Here is a 21,609-nt window from a genome sequence, read left to right as displayed (position 1 = left end):
CTGGCTGCTTGGAGGGCAGCCAAAGCTCTGAGTGGCCATCCCTGAACCCCCAAGGGCTGCCTCTGTGTGCCTATCACAGCTTGGATGCCCACTCGGACAGAACCACAAATGTTGGGGGCGCTCAAGTGTTGCCAAGGTTGGCTTAGTGCTCATCACCTTCCATGTGGGAGGCTTAATCTGGAACGCCTTTGATGTGGTTAGGGCTCCCCCTGGGAGCACTTGACCACAAGCGGTGTGAGAGACACTGGCTGCCGGCCTTGGCCTTAGGAGGTGTTGACCCTCTTGCTCTTTAGGGGACCTAGACAGTTCCTGTGGCAGCCTTCACCAGCACACTCAGGCCTGAGTCCAGTTCTTACACTGTGGAGAAACTGCCTCATTTGACACTGGCAAACAGGGAGGTGGTTTTATGAGGACATATGAGCTGGGAACTATTTTTTCAAACCAACAAGGTTATTAGGCGGGTGTTTATTGTGTGACTACAATAGACTTTTTTAAAATATGAAAGGACTATGAGATGGGTCTGAGCTCTCCAGTATGTGCTCTTCTAGCTCAGGGCTCCAGACCAATCTACACCATATGCAGTAGCACCAGGATGATGTGATTAGGCACCAGCTAAAGGCACTGTATCAGTTAGTTATTGCTGTGTAACAGGCTGTCTCAAAACTCAGTGGCTTAAAAGCACAGTCATTTATTTCATTCACTTACCTGCAAATCGGTTGGGGGTTGGCTGGCTCAGGCCAGGCTCGGCTGGGTGGCTGTGCTGCACGCAGTGGGTCTGGTTGGCCTTGGCTCCGCACTGTGGCTTGGGCTCAGCCCTGCTCCATGTAGACCATTGTGGGATCCAGGCTGAAGGATCCACAGCTACCTGGACGAAGTTCTGCTGATGGTGATGACAGAGGCTCAGGAGAAGAAGCCCGAGCGTTCAAGCACATTTCAAGCCTCTGCTTCCATCACATCTGCTAATACCCCATTGGCCGAGGAAAGCCACCTGGGTAATTTCAAAGTCAAATTTGGAGATTATATGTGCTCTGCCCAGAAGGAGACCAAAGCAAGTAGTCACATGGACAAGGCTAATACCAGTGGGGTAGGAAGAAAACTTTTCTCCTGGAGAAGGCAGGAGAAGGTGAATCTCTTTGAGTAATACTCTGATATACCCGCCAGGGTCAAGAAAAGGCCAGTGAAGGATGAGAGGCAGGATGGGGGTGAGAGGAAATGTCTCAGGCACTTTGAGAGAAGGAAGTCTTAAGACAGTGAGAATGAGTTCTCAGCTCTTACCCCTTAGCCATAGCTGCCCCAAAAAATCAACCCAAATTCAAGTCCCAATTTTATTTTACCCAGACTGAGAAAACACAAAAGCCACTACTCAGATGGTTTTGAAAACATTTACAAGGTCAGCTCACATCTTGATGTCTGATTCTAGTGCTGGCACCTGGACTAAGTTGTTCTGTATCTCTCAGATGTCCTGAATAGTTACGGAGGGCTTTATTGATGACCAGGCTGGGTAGCATTTTCACACCGAATTCTAACAAGAGGTATGCTAAGAGGGAAGCACTATTAGCGTCCCATTTTACAGGTAAGAAAATAGAGGCCAGAATCCAGGCTGCTAGACTCCCGAGCCTGCTCCCTTAATCCTGAACCCCCCTGGATAATGCAAGCGGCCCTTTGTTAAGAACTTACATTGCACTCAGTGCTTCTGTCATTTAATTGGGGGACAGGCAGATAGAAAGCCCTATAAGGTAGATATTGTTAATGTGCCCATTTCATAAACATGAAAACTGAGATCTGAGAGGCTAATAAATTTGTCTGAGAAAATAAAGCTGTGAAATGATAAAAATTAAACAGGCTGACTCCAAAATTCATCCCCACTGCACCAGCTTCCTCATTTGTAAATGAGGAGCTTGGCCACAGTGATCTTCAGGGCTCCTGTCAACTCTGAGTCTGTTGCTCTGTGTCCCCCAGTTGTTTCTCCTCATTTGGTTCATGCTCTTAGTAGAACTGGCTGGAATGCGAAGGGGTTTGCATTGCATTCTGTAATTGCCCTGGCCAGGTTTCCTGACAGGTATAGCCTCTCTGACTGTATACGGTGAGCTTTCTAGAGCCTGTGAGGTGTGCTAAGGCAGGTTGAAGTTCTAAAGACGCAGTCAACTAGAGCACCTCCTAGTTGTTTATGAAAATCACAGGTTGCCACCCTAATAACGAGGCTCAGGTTACAAGAACAATTATAGAAAAAAGCCCAGTGGGGGAAATTAAACAGGCGTTGGTTGGCCGAGTCACAGAGAGAAGAAAGTGAATGAATGTGTCCCCAGCAACCTCCTGCAAGTGCCTTTTTGATGTCCACCATGCAATGAACAATTCCTTTTCTCTAACGGTCCTTAGGAACTTGGAATAAACAGATGGTTAGAGGAAGGCAGCTAGGTGATGGAGATGCAGGAGAACCTCAGAATGGGGAGACAGTCATCATTTCCAATGACAAAAACTCACCGCCTTTCATAATGACAGAGGATGTCTTTAGGCCAAGCTATAAACTCCATTCCAGCGAAGGCAACCCTGTCAAGCCACGTCATCTTCATGATGTACCCCATGATGCCCAACCCCAGGCCCACCCCACCCACTGTACAAGCACCACATCCCACCCCGTGCACCCTAATCCCACACCATTCTATTACTTAGCTCCAACCTTGGGTTTCCCATTTAGATTTTCTTCTTGACCATCTATATAGATTCTTATGAGTCAACCTCCAGTGAAGAATAGAGTCTAAGCTCTCAGAGCTGGATAGGATCTTGACAAGTCCAGGCTCCAGGGGATTTCTGGTTTCCGGTCTGGCATGTAAAGAGCTTGGAAGGCGTGGTTTTTGTCCTTATAACAAGAAAAAGGCTGAACAAATGGAAAATCAGCAACTCTTCTTAGATCCATCAGAGAATTTTAGGTCACAGGGCAAACCGCTGCCCGCAGATTTAGAGAGATAGACAAACGGATACAGAGAATCATAGCCTCCTGGAACAGAGACCTGGGAGAAGAAATTGCTCCTGGAGCCATAAGGGGTTCCATTTGCCCCGCACGTCACTTCCAACAAAAGTGATGAAAAGACAAAAAACGCAGTTTGAAGAGACAGGTATGGTAGAGATGTTGGAATTATCAGACTGGGAATTTAAATCAACTATGATTAATATGTTAAGGTATCTAATGGCAAAAAAAAAAAAAGTAGACAACATATAAGAACAGAAGGGTAATATAAGCTGAGTGATGAACACTCTAAGAAGGAACCAAAAGGAAATGCTAGAAATCAAATACCCAGGCTTTTGTCTTTAGGACAGAAAATATCAATATATTTGCCTCCCTACCCCTATTATAGAGATAAGTAAATTGAGACCCTACCAGTGGTTTGTCCAAGGTCGCATAGCCAATGAGAAAATTAGGATTGAGGCACAGATCTCCTATATTTGATCTCCTCTGGCCTTCATTCAACAGGCATTTATCAAGTGCTTCTTCTGCACTGGGCAGAGCTAAACGTTGGACTACAACAGTGGTGGGCTTGGTCCCTGCCCTTATAAAGTTTATAGTATAGAATGTTTCTGTACTTCCTCTTTAACCATGCCAAAGAATGTAAGTCCAGGAGAAGCCACCGTGGTTCGATTTCGCTTTCAACTTGAATCTCATCTCCAAATGTGCGTACGTCTGTGGAGAAAATCACAATTCATTGAATTCATTTCTTCAGTAAATGCTTGTTGGACATGTGCCATGTGACAGGCACTGCCCTAGGTGCTGGGGATACAGCCATCCTCAGACATAGCAGGGAAACAGACACAGATCCCTGCCCTTGAGGAGTTTACATTCTAGTAGGAGGAGACAAACAAGAAACCACATACAGAGTACCCGTGATAATTGCTTCTTGGTAAAGCTCTGACTGTCCACGCTACGTAAATATACCACCCACCCTCTTCCTGGTACTTCTAACCTTTCTTTTCTGGGTGGTTGGCAGTTCCTGTGACTAAGCTGGGAAAACCTGAGAGGAACAGATGTGCAGGGAGAACACTAAAGCTGAGGTTTGAACACATTTGATTTCCGATTCCTGGAGAGGAGCTATTCCAGTGGAAATGTCAGATAGGCAGATTGGCGCCTCCATCCCTCCGCCTCCCAGACAACCCAATTTTTACAAAGCAAGCGCCTCATTTACGTAGATAAGAGGTCGTTTAGCTTTTCTAATACATTAAAGGGCCCGAATCACATCCTATCCATGAGTTTGCATGAAACACACTGCGATGGTACAATTGATTCGCTTGGTGTAGAGTATCATGCCGTCTGCCTGAAAGGCAGGCCGACAGATTTTAATGCGGTTGTCTCCAGGCAATTACTAACTTTCCCTCTTAGCAACGGGACCAAGGGACTTTCATTCCCCGAAATGACACTTCTCCCTTGTTAAAGCTGGAAGTTAGTTTTACGAACCACACCAATCTAACACCCAGCTCGCATGAGCCATATACCTTGAATAAACACAAATCCAGTCTCCGTGGCATGAATGATGACCTAATGCTGAGCATCGCCATGGCAACTAATGACATCATCCCCCAACACCAAACTGCACAAAATCCAGTTCTCCAAGGGTCCTTATTTGCCCGAAGTGGATGTGTTCTTGGCCTAGTCACATACGCATGCGTAAATATCACTCTGTTGTCAAAGGTTTGCAGTGGATGTTTACTGTCATTTTGGGAGGTATATTCCCTTTGTGGCAAATGTTTGTTTTTTGTTCATGGGGGGGGTGGGGGAAATTCTGATGAAAATTACTGTGTGTATTTGATTAGCAACATTTGTTGATAACATATGGTCTGAGGAGGCTTCCGCAAATAAGAGGCTTTAAATAGTAAACAGAGATGTGACTGAGATGGAGCAGATGCTCGCCAAACACACAGTAGAAGGTTGCTTTGCCCGTAGATTTCTCCCTCCCTCCACCCAAGCACACCCCTCTCCCTTATTTTCTCCCCCAGATCAAAGTATTCCCTTTCAAAGCAGTGGCTCTGTGGAACAGGTTCGGAGAAATAATGTGCTGTGACTTTAAAAATCACCTACACCTTCCCCCAAATATGAATTATCTGTTACTCTTGTTTATTATTTGATATTAATAATGATGTAGTGTGACTGAATGAGTCAGCCAGCTCAAGTGGATCTGGAAGCAGCATTTGGGCACCACGTGTCTGAAATGCTGTGATACACAGTCCCCAGTTTTCCAGTACACCAAGAGTGCTAGCAAGAGCTCCAGGGAGAATTTAGAGCAGCACATTGAATCGCCATGGGGTGAGCTCTCCTTGTAAGTGCATGTTTACAGTTTATCTTTGTGGTTGCGCTCTGGTGAGCACACGTACTTCTCATCTGCTAATGAAAATAAAAGTACTCCCGTGAGCCGGCGATTTAACTGTGTATATAGCAGGGGTCAGCAGATGTTTTCAGTAAAGGACCAGAAAGTAAATAATTGAGGCTTGTTGGCCATAAGGTCTCTGTCGTAACTGCTCACCTCTGCTTTTGAAGTGCAAAAGGCGATTTGTATCAATAAATAGATGGGCGTAGCTGTGTCCTAATAAAACTTTATTGATGGGCAATGAAATTTGAATTTCATGTAATTTTCATGTGTCCCAAAATATTACTCTTCTTTTAATTATTTTCAGCCACTTAAAAATGTAAAAAAACCATTCTTAGTTCATCAGCCATACATAAGCAAGTAGTCAGCCACAATTGACTCAGACCTTAGTTTACCAACCCCTGGTCTATAATCCTAAAATGAAAGACTTACTTTCTTTGGTGCTTTCCACGTGCTGGGTATTGTGTTGAACACTGTATGTGCAATAGTTTATCTCCTACATATCCTTCCATCGACTCTCTGGGGTCAGTACTATTCTTATCCCCAGTTACAGATGTGAAAGCCAAGGCTTCAGCTCACACCTAACAACTGTTATCATTTCTGGACCTGACATCACCCTAAGTAGAATATCACATCCATAAGGGCAGCGCTGATATCTCATGCATCTTTGGGTCCACAGCAGCACCTAACACAGTGATTTGCACGTCGTAGACATTCAGGAAGTGTTTTCTAAATGCAGGGCATAGTAGAGGTCTGAGCCCTCAGCAGTGGAAGTCAGAGCTTCATCCAACACCATGTGCACATGTAGGTTCGTCAGCTGGACTGTTCTTCTCTTTGTTCTCCAGCCTCTTGCAAAAGGTATTTGATTTGGAATGAGCACACATGTGTCATTACATGTTCCTTCATTTTTGGAGGTGCCACTGTGGGTGACTGCATTTCCATAGTCTGTGCCTGTGTTGCTTCTGGTTGAAAAGACCAAAAATAATAACAGTAATTCATTTTGTAACTCAGTGGTGCTTTCCAACATCATACTGTCGGCATCCACATTTCTTCCAGCTCTTGGCCTCATGAGCTAACCACTCCTTGACCTTCAAAGACCTACGCTCTGCTCCTCAGAATGCCGTCCTTGCTGCTATGTCGTCTCGGTCCCCTCTTCATGCTGCCAGCCACTCTGTACACTTCAGAGCGTTGGTGTGCTCTGACAAAACATCTGATCCTCAAGGAGATAAACCCTCACTTTGGCTTAAAGGGGACAGTCACACTCTTGGATATTCCCTGTGTGGCATCTCTCCACAATCCCCTGAATCTGGCGACATGAGTATTCTGAATTAGTCACATCTTCCTAGTCATTAAACAAATATTTATTGTGTGCCGCCCTGTGCTTGGTACAGTAGATTTAACACACACACACACACACACACACACACATGCACACACTATGCTCCTTGCCCCAGGGTATTAACCATCTAGAGAGAGAGCCAGTTACACACACAGATGATTGTCACACTACACTCTAATACTGTGTGATGAGTTACGGAGAAGCAGCAAAGCTCTACGGTTTAATGCATGGGCTTTCAGGTCAGAAACTCTGAGTTTGAAGCCCAGCTCTGTGATAGTTTGAAACCCTGGCCCAGTTACTTAACCTCTCCAAGTCCTAGTTTCTCCATTGATAAAGTGGGGATCATCAGGATATATCTTGCAGAACTGTCAGAAGGATTAAATGAGATAACCCATGAAAAGCCCTCAGCCCAGGGCCTGGCAAACCATAAGCACTGGATAATTGGTGACTATTTTTAGTGCTTTTGTGAGCTAGCTGTACAGTGTGAGTGTAGTAGCAGATATGATAAGATCAGGGAAGTGAGACGCCTCACCCACTTGACTTTAGGTACTTTATGTTCAGAGAGAAGTTAGTTAACCTTCCCAACTGCTCCTTGCCATAAATACTATCAACCTCCGGTCTTTTCAAATCAAAGCAGAATTTTATTTCAGTCCTGGGAAACTTTTAAAAGAGATACTCATTTAAATAGCCACAGCCAGTGCTCAGCAAAGGAAAAGACATGAGCAGAGAAGAAGGCGACAGTGAGAAATAGATCCATTTATCATTACGCGGCTCCACCAAAAGGCCAAGGTTCCACCGCGGACTGATTTGTCTGCAGGTTACGTAGCGCTCTGTGAAGTACATTGAGCGTGTGAAATAAATCTAGAGCAGCCCAGAGTCCCATCCGTTTTGAAACAGAACTTTCCAGTTGAGTTCCGTAGGTAATTGTTACTCACTGGATCCAGACACAGAGGAGCAAGTTGTGGTATTTGGGAGCAAGGCAACATGGCGGCATGGCTAAGAGTTTGGGTTGTGGAGTCAGATTTGCCATTTGCTCCCTGTGACCTTGGACACATGACTAACCTGCTCTCTGAGCCTCAGTTTCCTCATCGGTAACTATGGGGGTGATAGTTATAAGCATTTCACAGGATGGCCAAGAGGGCTTAAAAGGACAAAATACACGTATGACCATCTAACATTTTGGAGATGGGACTGTGTGCCTGGCAGATAGGAAGCGCTGAAGAAATATTAGCTGTTTTTGTTATAGTCAGGTCTTTCCATGCATGGCCGGAAAAAGACAAAAAGTGGACGTTTTCATGATTTTTTTCCCAAAGGGGACAGGGGCAGGGAAAGTGCTGATAACTAAATCTCCTTGGGGCCCCTATGAATAGGAAGCATTGACCCAAAGAAGGCAGGAGTGGTTTTCACAGAGTCCTGTGACTGTAGCGACCTCCCCTGCATGGCCCATCCTCTGGCCATGCTAAACAGACTGGGTGGCCTTGGGCTCAGAGCCCGATTCACGAGCTTGCGACCGCTGGGGCCACACAGGTCCCACACTCAGACCATTTGGTTTCATGCTCCGCGTTGCCGTCTTGACATTCTTAATTATTTGATCTTTGAGCTCGAGTCAGTTAAGTGGGGTCTGATGGAATAATGAGCATGTGTTTGAGCAGAGGAAATCCTCAGAGAAAGGAAAACACTGTATTTTAGTATCTTGAATGGCACTTTTTCCTGCTTTTTGAACAAGGAGCCCACATTTTCGTTTTGCACTGGGCCCTGAGAATGACATAGCTGGTCCTGATTAGACTTTCTTTTTTGGCCTGCTCCGCTGGGCCAAGTAGCCATCTTGAAATCTGGTGGATAAATTGGGATTCAGTAGCGACCTAGCAACTTGAGGTGAGCCAAGGGTCATGGTAGGAAGCCAAGAACACAGCTGCAGGCCTGGTGGAAGGGAAAAGCAACTCACTGTCCAAATGCACAGGGGTTGTCAGGGCAGCCTCCAGTGGCTTCAACTCCATCCAGCTGATGGGGTCTCAGAGACCTCGCCCTGCCCCACGGTCTGAGTCATGTTGAACGCATTATGAGCTGAGCATCCTTGGGTAGCCGCAGGGGTTCAGGCAGACTGGGTTCGTGCCCACTGAACAGGCCAGAAAATCCCTATAAACCAGTTTCAAGGACGGTGTCCCAGGGATCCAGTGTGGGGAATTCCCAGGGACCTGCGATCAAGGCCTCTTCATGGATTAGTGTTAGAGCATCTCATTCCAGAACTCTCTTTGTTTCTGCCAGGAATCTTCCTTATCTCCATGACCAAGCATGAAAAATGCCCAGAGAGATTCATAGCACAATTAACCATGAACAGTAAAGTAATGATCATGTTTTTTGCCAAAATTGTTAATCATTGGTCATGCGTGTTATTGATAATCATGACAGTAATAGCAGCAAGAGCTATAAACTGGGAATTAAGAGATTTGTGTTCCAGCCCAGCTTGATCACCGTTCACTGGAATAAAATGGACAAGGTCTTGAGGTTCTTTCTCAGTTTTCTCATCTGTGAAATGGGTACAATATGAACTGTTTTACCTCTTACCCTGTGTAATAGGAAGGGTACTGTCCATCTTGCTTGCCCAGCGAAGCGTCAGATACTCAGTAGGTGCTTAATAAATATGTGTTGAATGGATAACGCAAAATATAAGTGATTATCACTGTTACTAGAATACATCTTGTGCATCCTCATTTGGGGAAGGGAAGGTAGCCAAAATCTGGGGGACTCTTATGCTGTTCCAAGCCTGGTGCTATTTGCTCTTTATAACTATTCTGTGAAATGATATTATTTTATAGCTCAGGAAACTGAGGTTCAGGGATGTTAATTAACTTGCCCCAAGTCCTGCAGTTTGTAAGTGACTCATCAGGATTTGAACTAAGAATGCTGGGTTCAAAACCGTATGCCTTGTCACGTTGCCTTTGCTAGGACAAGGGTTCCCCTGTCCTAAGAGCTTGCTGCTGTGGCTGATGTCCAAAATTAGGAGCTTCCACGTGTACATCTCACCTTTCGCTGTTGTGTTTGAAACCTGTTGCTTCTCGCCCTGTCTCATGTCCTCTCCGTGTCCTCTCCCTTTCTCTCTTGCGACTGTTGTGCTCTCTCAGTGGTTCATGCACACTTGGATCCCCATGGAGCTGGGCACCTCCTTATCTCCTTCTGGTGCTCTCTTACCCACAGTCTAGAGTCCTCAGGTCTTTGAGTTTAGTTAATGGGATTTATTCAATTGAGTGCAACCTTGACACTAGAAGTCAGGCTTCCGTCATTTACAAAAGAGGAAATACAAACAGCCAATGAACACAGAGTAAAATAGTCAAGGCTGCTATTAATCAAGGAAAGGCCCATGAGAACGGCAGTGATTAAATTGGCCAGAAGAAAAAGTGAATAGGGACACCCAGCGTGGGCAAGAAGCCATGTGATTTGCACTCTTTTTCCCAGATGGTAGGAGGATAGTCACCAGCTGTGCGGAAAGCATTTTGGGAATAGATGTCCCAAGACTCGAAAGTTTTCAATGATGAGCACAGTTCCTGCAGCACTGTAGGAGCACCATCATGTTTGTTGACAAATGAACGAAGAAACAATCTCCCATTTAACTCTCCACTTCCCAAGGAAATAAACAGAGATGAAATTAAAAAGTAATGTCCAGCCCAATCTCAATAATAGAACAATGGTTAAATAAATTATGCATCCATCAGGTGTAACATTATAGTCATTAAAAATAATATCAAATGAGTAACTTGAAGTACGGAAATTGGCCATTACGTAGGCAAAATAAAAAAAAAATTCTGTACAGAATTATATCTATTCCTGTTTCCTAGTTCTGTAAAAGAATATATGTTTGCACAATTTATTTATTCAACAAATATTTATTAAGTGTCTTCTGTGTGCTAAGTACTGTGGTAATGCAATATAAACAAAACACACAGTCCATGCCCTTATGGAGCTTACAGAATATTAGAGGATTTAGCTGTTAAACAATCATGTAAGTACATCAATTATTACAAATCCAGTGATTGCTAGGACAGAAAATTAAGCAGTATGTTCAAGAGAGTTTAACACTGGAACGAAACTGATACTGGGAGATCAAGGGACATGTTCTCAGCTCTGGCTGAGCCCCAGAGAGGTAGCGGGTGAAGAGAAGGGTGGGGAGAAGCATTGCCAACAGAAGGAACCGTGCATGCAACAGCCCTGAGGTAGCACAATCAGGAGGCCCATGACACTCGAGTGGATGAGTGGGAGACCATACCAAGGGGTCTGGATTGTGCCCAGTGCAGTGGAGCAGGTGCCGTGGAAGGGTTTAGGGCAGGGGCTCAATGCAATCCAGCTGATACTTCCTGAAGATCATGCTGATTTCTGGTACAGAGTGGATGGAGATGGCTCTGTAAGAATCATGATGAAAAGATCACATCTGAGGGGCCCATCAGGGGCTCATGTCAGTTCAGACTGGCACTCTACCCAGATGCTAGGTAGGCCAGGCTCTCCTCTTGGGAGATCTACTGTGATTCCCAGAGACCAGTGAGTGGGGAAGAGCGTTTCCCACATCACATCCTTCGACCTTTGTTCCTCTTTAACAGGGCTAAACTAAGCTTCATCCATTGCTCTATTCAACATAACTTTGAATGCCAGTGGAAATGGGGCTCCCTCCCTTCCCACTACTATTGAGGTCTCATTGTAAGGTCAGGTGTTAGCTCCTGCCGAATGAAACTCCATCTCAAAATCTAGAACAGCGGTTTCCAAGAACAAGGGATTCTTGGAAAGGCTGCAAGGAAATATTAGTGGTTACCCTGGAATGGTTTGTAGGGATAGCAAATGCATAGGGCAAATTTCTCACCAACTCGATTTCATGCTAATTCCAAGTGATTCCTTCTAGTGCTCTGTGAAGACCCCTGGCAACTTTCTGAGCATCTGTCTTGCATTTGCCTAACAAGATAATTAACACTTTTTGTCATTCTGGCAGCTTGGGAGGGGAGGGGGATGTGACAGCCAGCATGCCTCGATGCCTCGGGTTAACCCTGCATTCACCCGACCCAGAAAGAAGGCGGGGCTAAGTTTAGCGTTGTCAAGGCGGAGGTCTCAGCACTGACCTCTCTGATTCTGTCTGCAGCTGGGGCACCCAGGGTGACTTCTCTACGACCCATGCACTGCCCGCCGTGAAGGTGAAGCTGTTCACAGAGAGCACAGGAGTCCTGGCCTTGGAGGACAAGGAACTGGGACGGGTAAGTGATCCCCATCACAAGGATTCTCCATCACAAGAAGCTGTGGAGGGCCGGAGTCCCCGGGTCCCGAGAGGCAGTATTGCCAATTTCTGATAAGCCCAGCTTCGAGGTTTGACTCCCTGGCTCTACTCTTTTTTTTTTTTTTTTTTTTTTTTGCGGTACGCGGGCCTCTCACTGTTGTGGCCTCTCCCGTTGCGGAGCACAGGCTCCAGACGCGCAGGCTCAGCGGCCATGGCTCAGGGGCCCAGCCACTCCGCGGCATGTGGGATCTTCCCGGACCGGGGCACGAACCCGTGTCCCCTGCCTCAGCAGGTGGACTCTCAACCACTGCACCACCAGGGAATCCCCCTGGCTCTACTCTTCATTGATTGTGTGACCTTGGGCAAGACCCCCAACCTCGCCAAGCCTCAGTTTCCCCTCTTTAAATCTGTGTGCATTGCAGAAGATAGGTCAGGAGTTCTCAACGCCATGAGCCCCACACACCCTTGAGAGCAAGGATGTGCAATACGCTTTCTATCGTGAAGCAAAAGTATTATATAATTTAACAAACTGACACCCTAACAATTTTAAAATCAGCACAGTGACATAACATAAAAGATACATAAAAGGGAAATTATAATAATTTCAAAATGTAGAGATTCAACCACAACTGTACCGAAGACCCAAGGAAGGAGTCTTTACTTTTCCTGTATGGAGAATCACTGTGCAGGTGACAAAGTCCCCTGCAGAGGACGGGGGCTCAAAAACCCAAGTATCAGTAATTTACTGAAACAGTAAACCAATCTTGGTAATAAAGTTTCCTTGATTTCCCTGGAAAAGTGCCAAACACGCTTATCGTGTATATGTAAAAAAGATTTAGGAGCTAGACTCAGTTAATCACCAGCAGTTTTTTCTACCTCCGTTCGTATCTTGTGGGAATATTCAAAAATGAGGTGGGTTGTACGCTTCCTCATCGTTGAGGAGTAGCTCGCTCACTGTAGGATGATTAGCATCCCTGGGCCCCGCCTATTCAATACTAGCGGAGCCCAGCACCAATTATTTTGTCAACCAAAAATGTCTCCCAAATTTCTGAAACATCTCAAGGGGTGGTACCAATCCCTTTGAGTACCACTGGGATAATAATTCTTTTTTTAAAAAAATATTTATTTATTTATTTGGCTGTGCCGGGTCTTAGTTGCGGCACACGGGCTCTTTTAGTTGTAGCATGCAGACTCTTAGTTGTGGCATGCATGAGGGATCTAGTTCCCCGACCAGGGATCGAACCCAGGCCCCCTGCGTTGGGAGGGCAGAGTCTTAACCACTGGATCACGAGGGAAGGCCCCAAATTTTCTAGTAGTCTGTTTTTTTGGGGGGCCACACTGTGTGGCATATGGGATCTTAGATCTTAGTTCCCCGACTGGGGTTTGAACCCACGCCCCCTGCATTGGAAGCACGGAGTCTTAACCACTGGACCGCCAGGGAAGTCCCCAATAATTCTTATCTGAATAATTTCCTTTATAATATCTTCTTACATCTCAGCTCTTGACTCTGTACCAAACAGATTTTCAGAACACAAGTTGGATTTGTTCCTTGCTAGCTTAAAATGCTTCCATGACTCCATACCGCTTATAGTAAAACCTGAACTCTGTAGCACAGCCCACAGACTCTCGGGTGATCTGGCTCCTGCCCACCTCGCCAGCCTCATTTGCTGTCGCCTTTCCCCTCATCCAGTATGCACCAGCATCGCTGCCCAAATTTTAGTCCCTCGAATAAACCGAATTCTTTCTCATCTCAGTAGTTGTGGCCTCGTCTCTGCCTGGAGCACTCTCCCCACTGCCCAGCTCTTCCAAAGGCTATTGCTTCTCTATATAAATGCCACCTCCTCCTCAGAGAGCCCTTTGCTGACTGCCCATCCACCTTCGTTTACTACTTCAGCTCCTCCCTATTCACATCCTCCACCGAACCTATCACCAATGAGACAGAATTTACAGAAATTTTGGCTTCTGTCTCCCCCACTGGACTGGAAAACTCCATGGGAGAGAAACCTATTTTTTTCCTTTTTAAAAATTAAAGTGTAGTCAATTTACAATATGTTATTGGTTTCAGGTGTGCAATGTTGTGATTCAGTATTTTTATAGATTATACTCTATTTACAGTTATTGTAAAATATTGCCTGTATTCCTTGTGTTACACAATATATCCTTATATCTTATTTTATACATAGTGGTTTGTACCTCTTAATGCCCTACCCCCTTTTTGCCCCTGCCACCATCCCTCTTCCCATTGCAAGAGAGTATACCATGACCGTGAAACTTAAAATTATTTTGTTCACCACCCTATTCCTATACCCAGAGCCCAGCACATAGACTTAATAAATTTCATTTCTACTGGTTGAATGCATAATCCCTTCTGAAAGCTGTGTGACATTAGCCAATACATTTAACCTCTCTGAGCCTCTGATACAGCATCTGTAGAAAAATGACAAAATATCCCAAAGCAAGCACACAGGTACACACACCTAAGAACACCAGCAAGAACACATTAACCACACTTTCTTTTGTTTTTAATTAATTTATTTGTTTATTTTTGGCTGCGTTGGGTCTTCATTGCTGCACATAGGCTTTCTCTAGTTGTGGCGAGCAGGGACTACTCTTCGTTGCGGTGTGCGGGCTTCTCATTGCGGTGGCTTCTCTTGTTGCGGAGCACAGGCTCTGGGCACATGGGCTTCAGTAGTTGTGGCACGTGGGCTCCAGAGCTCAGACTCAGTAGTTGTGGCGCACAGACTTAGTTGCTCCACGGCATGTGGGATCTTCCCAGACCAGGGCTCGAACCCATGTCCCCTGCCTTGGCAGGCGGATTCTTAACCACTGCGCCACCAGGGAAGTCCCCTTCCTTTGTTTTCTCAGTTCCTTAATCTGGCTTTCATCTATAGAACTGACCTGGAATCATATTACTAGGACCTAGACCGCAGATGGAAGTACAACAAAAGGTAAACAAGGCTGATAGCAAGGCTGACCCTTTTTTTTGCCCCCCACAAAAAAAGGAGGGAATGAAAGAAAAGAAGAGCTTTACCCATTATCTTTGAGAAATGACAAATACTCACTTCTGTCCTTAGGGAAAGAGAGACACACAGAGTGGGGGAAGGACCCTGCCTTTTCTTTTTCTTCAAACCTTTCTTTTTCCATGAAGACATGAATCAGGAATCAGGAGAGTCTCAGAGACCTAGAATATCAGTGTTAGAAGAGGCAAGTCCAGGAACCATCAACGTGAGTCCACTCCATGGGTCTCAGGAGCCCCTTGAAACCGTTTACACATGTTGGGGGGAGGGGCGTATGTGCATTTTTCTGGACTTGCTAATCCAAAGCATTCACCAGCTTCTCAAAGCTGTTCCGCTCGAAAAAGTTAAAACACACTGGGCTAGTCAAAGCCTTTTCCTTTATAGAGGAGAAAATTGATTCCCGTGGAAGGCAGGAAACACACCCCCAGAGCCACCTAGTTAGTTGGGGCCCATGCACAGTTGCATGTTTACCACTGGCCAGGCTACTGTCCTGAGGGCTCTGTGTGCAGCCCCTCACTGATTCTTTATCTGAATCCTATGAGGAAGGTCCAGTTATTACTCCTCCTGTACAGACCACTACACTGGGGCTCAGAGGAGGTAAGTGACTTGCCAGGAATGATGCCACGTCATCTCTGTTTTTACTACACTGCGTTGTCCCTATGCAAAAATAAAAATCTTGGCTCTGCTGTTGGGGTGAAGGCCACGAGCTTGCCATTAATCTCTTAACAAATCATACTCTCCTCTAGTCTCATGACACATTCCCCCAGATACTAGTTTATACTTCCTGCCACAGAAAACTTTCCACCTTTGCGGTGGAGCCCACCTGCCTGGCCCTTGCGCTGGTGGGACGGGCGCCCTCTGCTGGCAGCACCTCCACAGACAGTGGCTGGGGGACAAAAGTGCTCTTTTTTTTTTTTTTATATAAATTTATTTATCTATCTATCTCTCTATCTTTGGCTGCGTTGGGTCTTTTGTTGCTGCGCATGGGCTTTCTCTAGTTGTGGCAAGCGGGGGCTACTCTTCATTGCAATGCGTGGGCTTTTCATTGCGGTGGCTTCTCTTGTTGCAGAGCACAGGCTCTAGGTGCACAGGCTTCACTAGTTGTGGCACGCGGGCTCAGTAGTTGTGGCTCGCGGGCTCTAGAGCACAGGCTCAGTAGTTGTGGCACACAGGCTTAGTTGCTCCGCGGCATGTGGGATCTTCCCGGACCAGGGCTCAAACCTGTGTCCCCTGCATTGGCAGGCGGATTCTTAACCACTGCGCCACCAGGGAAGCCCAAAAGTGCTCTTTTCTTAAAGTGATTCTTTGGACCCCTTGGAAAGTGTTTCTACGTGCTGATTTTTCCCAAGTTTAGCAGGACATAGCCACATTCAAGATTCTGGTGCTGTGTTCACTCACGCAAGAGTATTTAGTTTGTTCCATTTTTATTTTTATGTTTCCTTTTTGTTAACCTTTGAACTGAAAAATAACTCATGCATATAGTAAAAAAATAATCAAAATGGATATATAGTGAAAACTAATGATCCCACCCAACTGACTTGAGTATCTTTTCCCAGAGAAAAACGTTGTTTTCAATTTACTGGGCATTCTTCCCGAAATATTCTATGCATGTACAAGCATAGCATATACAAGCATATTTGTATATATCCCTCTTAAAATAATAAAGAAAGGGAGCATAGTTGGAAGTTACTGTGTGCATACTGCTCTGCACTTTGCTTGAAATATGAGGACATTTGGAGATGAGTCTGTATCAGCCCATACTGACTTCCCTTTTGTTTCCATAGCTACATACACTGTGTAGATATATCATAATTTATTTAGATTGTTTCCAGTCTTTGGCTGTATAAACAATGCCTCTATGAATAACCTTGAGTTTATTTCTTTGCACATATGTCTGTGTGTGTGTGTGTGTGTGTGTGTAGGATAAATTTCAAAAAAGTATCTTGCTGAATGGAATTTGAATTTTGACAGATACTACCAAATTGTCCCCTGAAGAGTATACACCAATTATAATTTCACAAAAGGCATGAGAGAGTGGCTGTTCCTCTACACTCTTGACAACAGTGCAATACTCTCAACCTTGTACTCATCAGATAGGGTTACGGGCCCACTGTGTCCATTCATTTGCGCTATGCACAGAGCAAACAGGAATAATGACAGTCAAAAATCCTTAACCACACAGAACGTAAGGGATAGAGACATAAAACCAGAAATTACAATGCAGTGTGGTGAGTGCCCTGTTAGAGAAAGGACACCTGGGAGGCACACAGCAAGGGGACATAATCTAGTCTGAAAAGCGGGCACGCCTTCCCGGGGGAATGCAGAGGTAAGGAGAGACATGGAGGCTAAGTGCTTGAGAGGATCAGCCAGGTAAAGCCTCAGGGTAAAACCGTTCCCCAGAAGGACCTGCCCAAATGCCCAGGTAACTAAGAGAAGCTGGGGCTGGCTGACATACAGCTTACTGCAGAGGACGGGTTGTGTTCCCATATCAACATCACCACATCAGAGCACAGCACAGAGCCTCGGCTGAGATGACAGAGTGCTCAGCTAGCAGCCTGGAATGCCCAGATGAGACGTGTGGACCGCTCGGGACGCATGTGCGCCCATAAGGACCCTAATAATTCAGCGGGGCTGACACTTACAAAGGAGTCACTGGCCCGTCGGGCAGATGGCAGAGTGGGGATGAAGATGGAGGAGGACTACGGTGACCTCATCTCTCCATCCACCCTAGAGAGGAGGTGTCCCCAGGGAGCGACCACGTCGGGGAAGAAGCCTCGGTGGAGCGGCCAGTAGTGAGCTGCGGCCATTTGTGTCGGCGAATGGACACTATATTGCCGGTGGGAAACGCGCCCAGGACCCATATGGTGGATGGCCTGTTAACAAGCTCCGGGTGCCCTGAGCGCTCCACCCGCTTTGAATTTGCCAAGCGAGCAGAAGCAGAAGGAGGCCTTGGGCCTTACCTACTGCTGTTCTGGCCCTGGTGGGGTTTCTCTTACCAGTTCCTCCCCTTCCTCGTTTCCCAACACATCACCCACCGACCCAGCCCCACCTCTCAGCCCAAACTAGCACAGCGGAGAAGGTCAGCTACACTGAGATTGGCAAGTCCTTCCTCTCCATCTTCCACAGTCTGGGGTCTCAGGATACGGAACATGATACAAGGTGACACGCAGGGACAGGTGTTATCTCGAGAGATAACACAAGAGGTCTCCACGACCCGGTGGCACCCTGACTTACTCATTTCCTTCCAGCATCCTAAGGCATATCACAGTTCACTAGTGCCAGTCACGTGAACTGTTACATTTTATGATAGAATTTCTACTAAATTAACCCTCACAAAATGAATAACTGGCCGAGAAGACTATTACAGCAGAGCTATGATCTGAAGATAATACTGGTATTGCAAGCCTGGCAAACAACGTGAAAATGGTAGAGGGGACATCAGTCCTGCTAACAAGTAGTTCTGCCATCCACGTCACGAGATAAAAACAGTACGGGTGCACTCAGGATGAGAGGTCAATGAAAATGTTTTGAGTTTATCTACAAGTCCGCTTGAACCACAGATTCGCATCCAGTATCGTCAACAATGAGCCTTGCCTTACATATATATGGTACCATAACATATGGCAAACAATAGTACAAAGCCACCACAGTTACCAAGATATTTAAAAATAGAGTTTTTGGGGAATTCCCTGGCAGTCCAATGGTTAGGACTCCGCACTTCCACTGCAGGGGGCACGGGTTCGATCCCCGGTCGGGGAACTAAGATCCCGCGAGCGGCGTGGCGCAGCCAAAACAATAAATAAATGAATTTTTAAAAATAAAAATAGAGTTCTCTAGCCCATCTTTTTAAAACTTCTGTATTTGTGTATGTTTTATGAGATATGTAATAATGTAGTATATTAATACAAAGTAAACATACATCATGTAAAAGATACATGGATATATATTTGACTGATATTTATACATTATATTGATATATTTTTATATTACTAGTGATCTATTTAAAGATATTTGGCTCATTGCTCAAAAATATTTTACTGAAGTAGGGCAGGATCAAAAAAACAAGTTGGCAGCCTCCGGTTTGAAAAATCAGGCCTTCTTGTATTTTAATCGTGTCATTAGACCTTGAGAAACCTCCAATGTTGGGTTTAGCAAGAATATACAATTTTTTTTTTCATCGAAGAGAGGGAATTTAGTGGAAAAAAGAGGGTTGGGCCTGGAATCAGAAGGGGTCAAAAATCAGCACAAGCAAGGCACATCAAGTGGGCTGATTTCATTTTCCTGCAATGATCTACTCTTCTCAAAGCCCTTGTTCCACAGTCACACAGAAAGCCGTGTGTGTCTACTCCCCAAGCACAGGCCAAGCTTGCATGATGGCGGTGAGGTCGACACAGCACCTAGAAGGCTAGAGTGTCCACCCCTGAGACTCTGAGCCCCTCCTGTCCCTCTGCAGAGGTGAAAGAAACCCAGGAAAGGAGCCTGCCTTCCCTGTGCCTGGAAAAAACAGACAGCCTGCACCAAAGCAGGGCACAGTGCCACCACAGAAACAGATCTTAGCAGGCCCAGCTTTGGTTGTGCCTGTAGCTCGTCCACATTCCCTTCGTTTAGGGGATTTTCCAAATATTTCGCTCCTCCTTGAATGCACATTTCCTAGACCCCATGTGGCTCCTGAGTGAGAACTCTTTCGTCGCATCCTGAAAAAGTGGACTTACTGGAGAAGTGGGTCCCCTTCTGGGTTCATTTACAGCATCTGTGACTGTGAGAACTGGGACAAAAGACGCAAGTCATAGCACCGACTCTGAAGCACCCTGGTGAAAGGCATTTCCTAAGAACAGGTCCTTCTTCAAGCTGCATGCGCTTCCCTCTGGGCCAGGACAGGGTTGGGTGCTGTGTGATAAGGTGTCAAGTCCAGGTGAAATCACATTGAAATGTGGGACCCTAAGCACGTTCCTTCTCACCTCTAAGTCTCACATTTCTCATCAGATATGGTCCCTTCCCTCTTCCCCTGCAGCCTCGGAAGGATTTCTCCTCTTGACATAGTGGAAGAAATCCTGATGAATGGAAAAAAGAGTAGACTAGAGGTTCTGTCTAATATAGAAGGACACTTCTTTCTCTTATACATCCATCTTCTTATTTGAGGAGAACAATGTGTGGAGTACATTCTCAGCTCAGTGTTGTTTTAGTACTCCTGAACTTTAGAGAAGTACAAAAGCAGAAATCGTGACCCCTACTCTTACAGAATTAGCCAGAGAGAGAGAGAAGAGAGCAAAGAATGCCATTTTTGTCCTCAGCCCGGGCTGCTTGGCACCAGCCAGCCCTGGTAGGTGGAGCCTTGGATCTGAGTCCGATGCCCAGGCCTCCACTTCATTTAACTGCCTTCCCGCTGGCTGTGGGACACGGATGAGACCCTCAGTTCTCAGCAGCCAAGTTTCTCGTCTATGAAAACATGCCCATAACAGTGTTCCTATTTTCTGGCTAATATGATTGTCCTTTTTCCCTGCAGGTTATTCTCCATCCCACTCCCAACAGCCCCAAACAGTCAGAGTGGCACAAAATGACAGTCTCCAAAAACTGCCCCGATCAAGACCTCAAAATCAAACTTGCCGTCCGAATGGACAAGCCTCAAAACATGAAGCATTCTGGGTAAGTGTTCCTTCTCCGAGTGGTAATTTTGGACCCACCCCATTCATTTCTTAAAATATTTAAAAATAAAAATAGATAAAAGTTGATCTTCAGAGAACGACATGGAAGAAAAGCCAAAGAAATATGAGAGATTATTAAAATACCTGACTTTGATATTTACTATATAAGCTTCCTCGATTCTTATGACTACTGTATTTGCATTTGCTAAACCACCAGGACAGGGTCATTGCCTTATCCTTTTCTAATAGAATTTCCAGTACAGTTCAAAACCTTCCTAGACTCATGCTCGGTGGTTCTGGTCTAAGAGGTTTTACTGGCCTCACATACCTCCTTAAAGGCATCCAGATCTTTCAGATTCTCTGAATCATGCACTTGCACCTTCATTAACAACCACACCCAGGAGGTGTAAGCAGTTGCTGTAGGGGACCTTCAAACAATCAACTCACGTTGAATCAGTTTTAGTGTTTAGCATAACATTTAAATTAACCAGAGAGTAGAAATTTTATGATTGTCTTCAGTTTCTTAAGGTTTGAGAGGAATGACCAATTAAGTAATCTCAAGTAGGATAAAAAGAATAGGTAAACTGTAGTTTTATTTTGCAGATCAAACCAATGGTTTGTATAGGAAATGTTTATTGGCAAGTGGGTATGTGCTGAGCCCCATTGCCTATTAAACTAAATTGCTTGGACACCTCTATCTCAGAAAATCTGACCACTTAGAAAGGAGCTGGGCCATTTAACTCTGACTAGGGGAATGTTTAACCAGTGGAAGGGAATGGATTGTGTTCCAAGGATTTCGCGGGTACCATTTGCCAACCAGCTATCATTCTGCTTACGTGTTTGTGAAAGGACTTAAAGTAATAAAACTGACATGAAAATTGAAGCTTGGTTGTGCGCTAGAGATGTGGGGAATTCAAAAACCCAATACCAGGGGCTGGTCACTGATTAAGACAGATTTAAACAGAAGCCCGTGAGAGATTCAGGCGGGCGTGGTCGGGATAGGAGGTAC

At 45.4% G+C, this 21,609-nt stretch overlaps 1 protein-coding gene across 17 annotated transcripts in view; it reads left to right on the top strand.

Moving 5' to 3' along the window:
* The window catches only part of CADPS (calcium dependent secretion activator), a gene marked incomplete at its 5' end in the record, with an annotated part of 486,465 nt that overhangs the window by 278,549 nt on the left and 186,307 nt on the right, over positions 1 to 21,609 (top strand). For all 17 annotated transcript variants that reach the window (XM_082664108.1, XM_082664107.1, XM_082664102.1 and 14 more), the window contains 2 exons: positions 11,810 to 11,921; positions 20,462 to 20,601. In XM_082664108.1, the coding sequence (XP_082520234.1) occupies positions 11,810 to 11,921; positions 20,462 to 20,601 (252 nt within the window). The remainder of the gene's footprint in view (positions 1 to 11,809; positions 11,922 to 20,461; positions 20,602 to 21,609) is intronic.

Source organism: Grampus griseus (genome assembly GCF_964374135.1).
Source record: "Grampus griseus genome assembly, chromosome: 10".
Taxonomy (NCBI): domain Eukaryota; kingdom Metazoa; phylum Chordata; class Mammalia; order Artiodactyla; family Delphinidae; genus Grampus; species Grampus griseus.
Note: the sequence above shows the minus strand (reverse complement) of the source record. Positions and strands in the feature narration are given on the sequence as shown.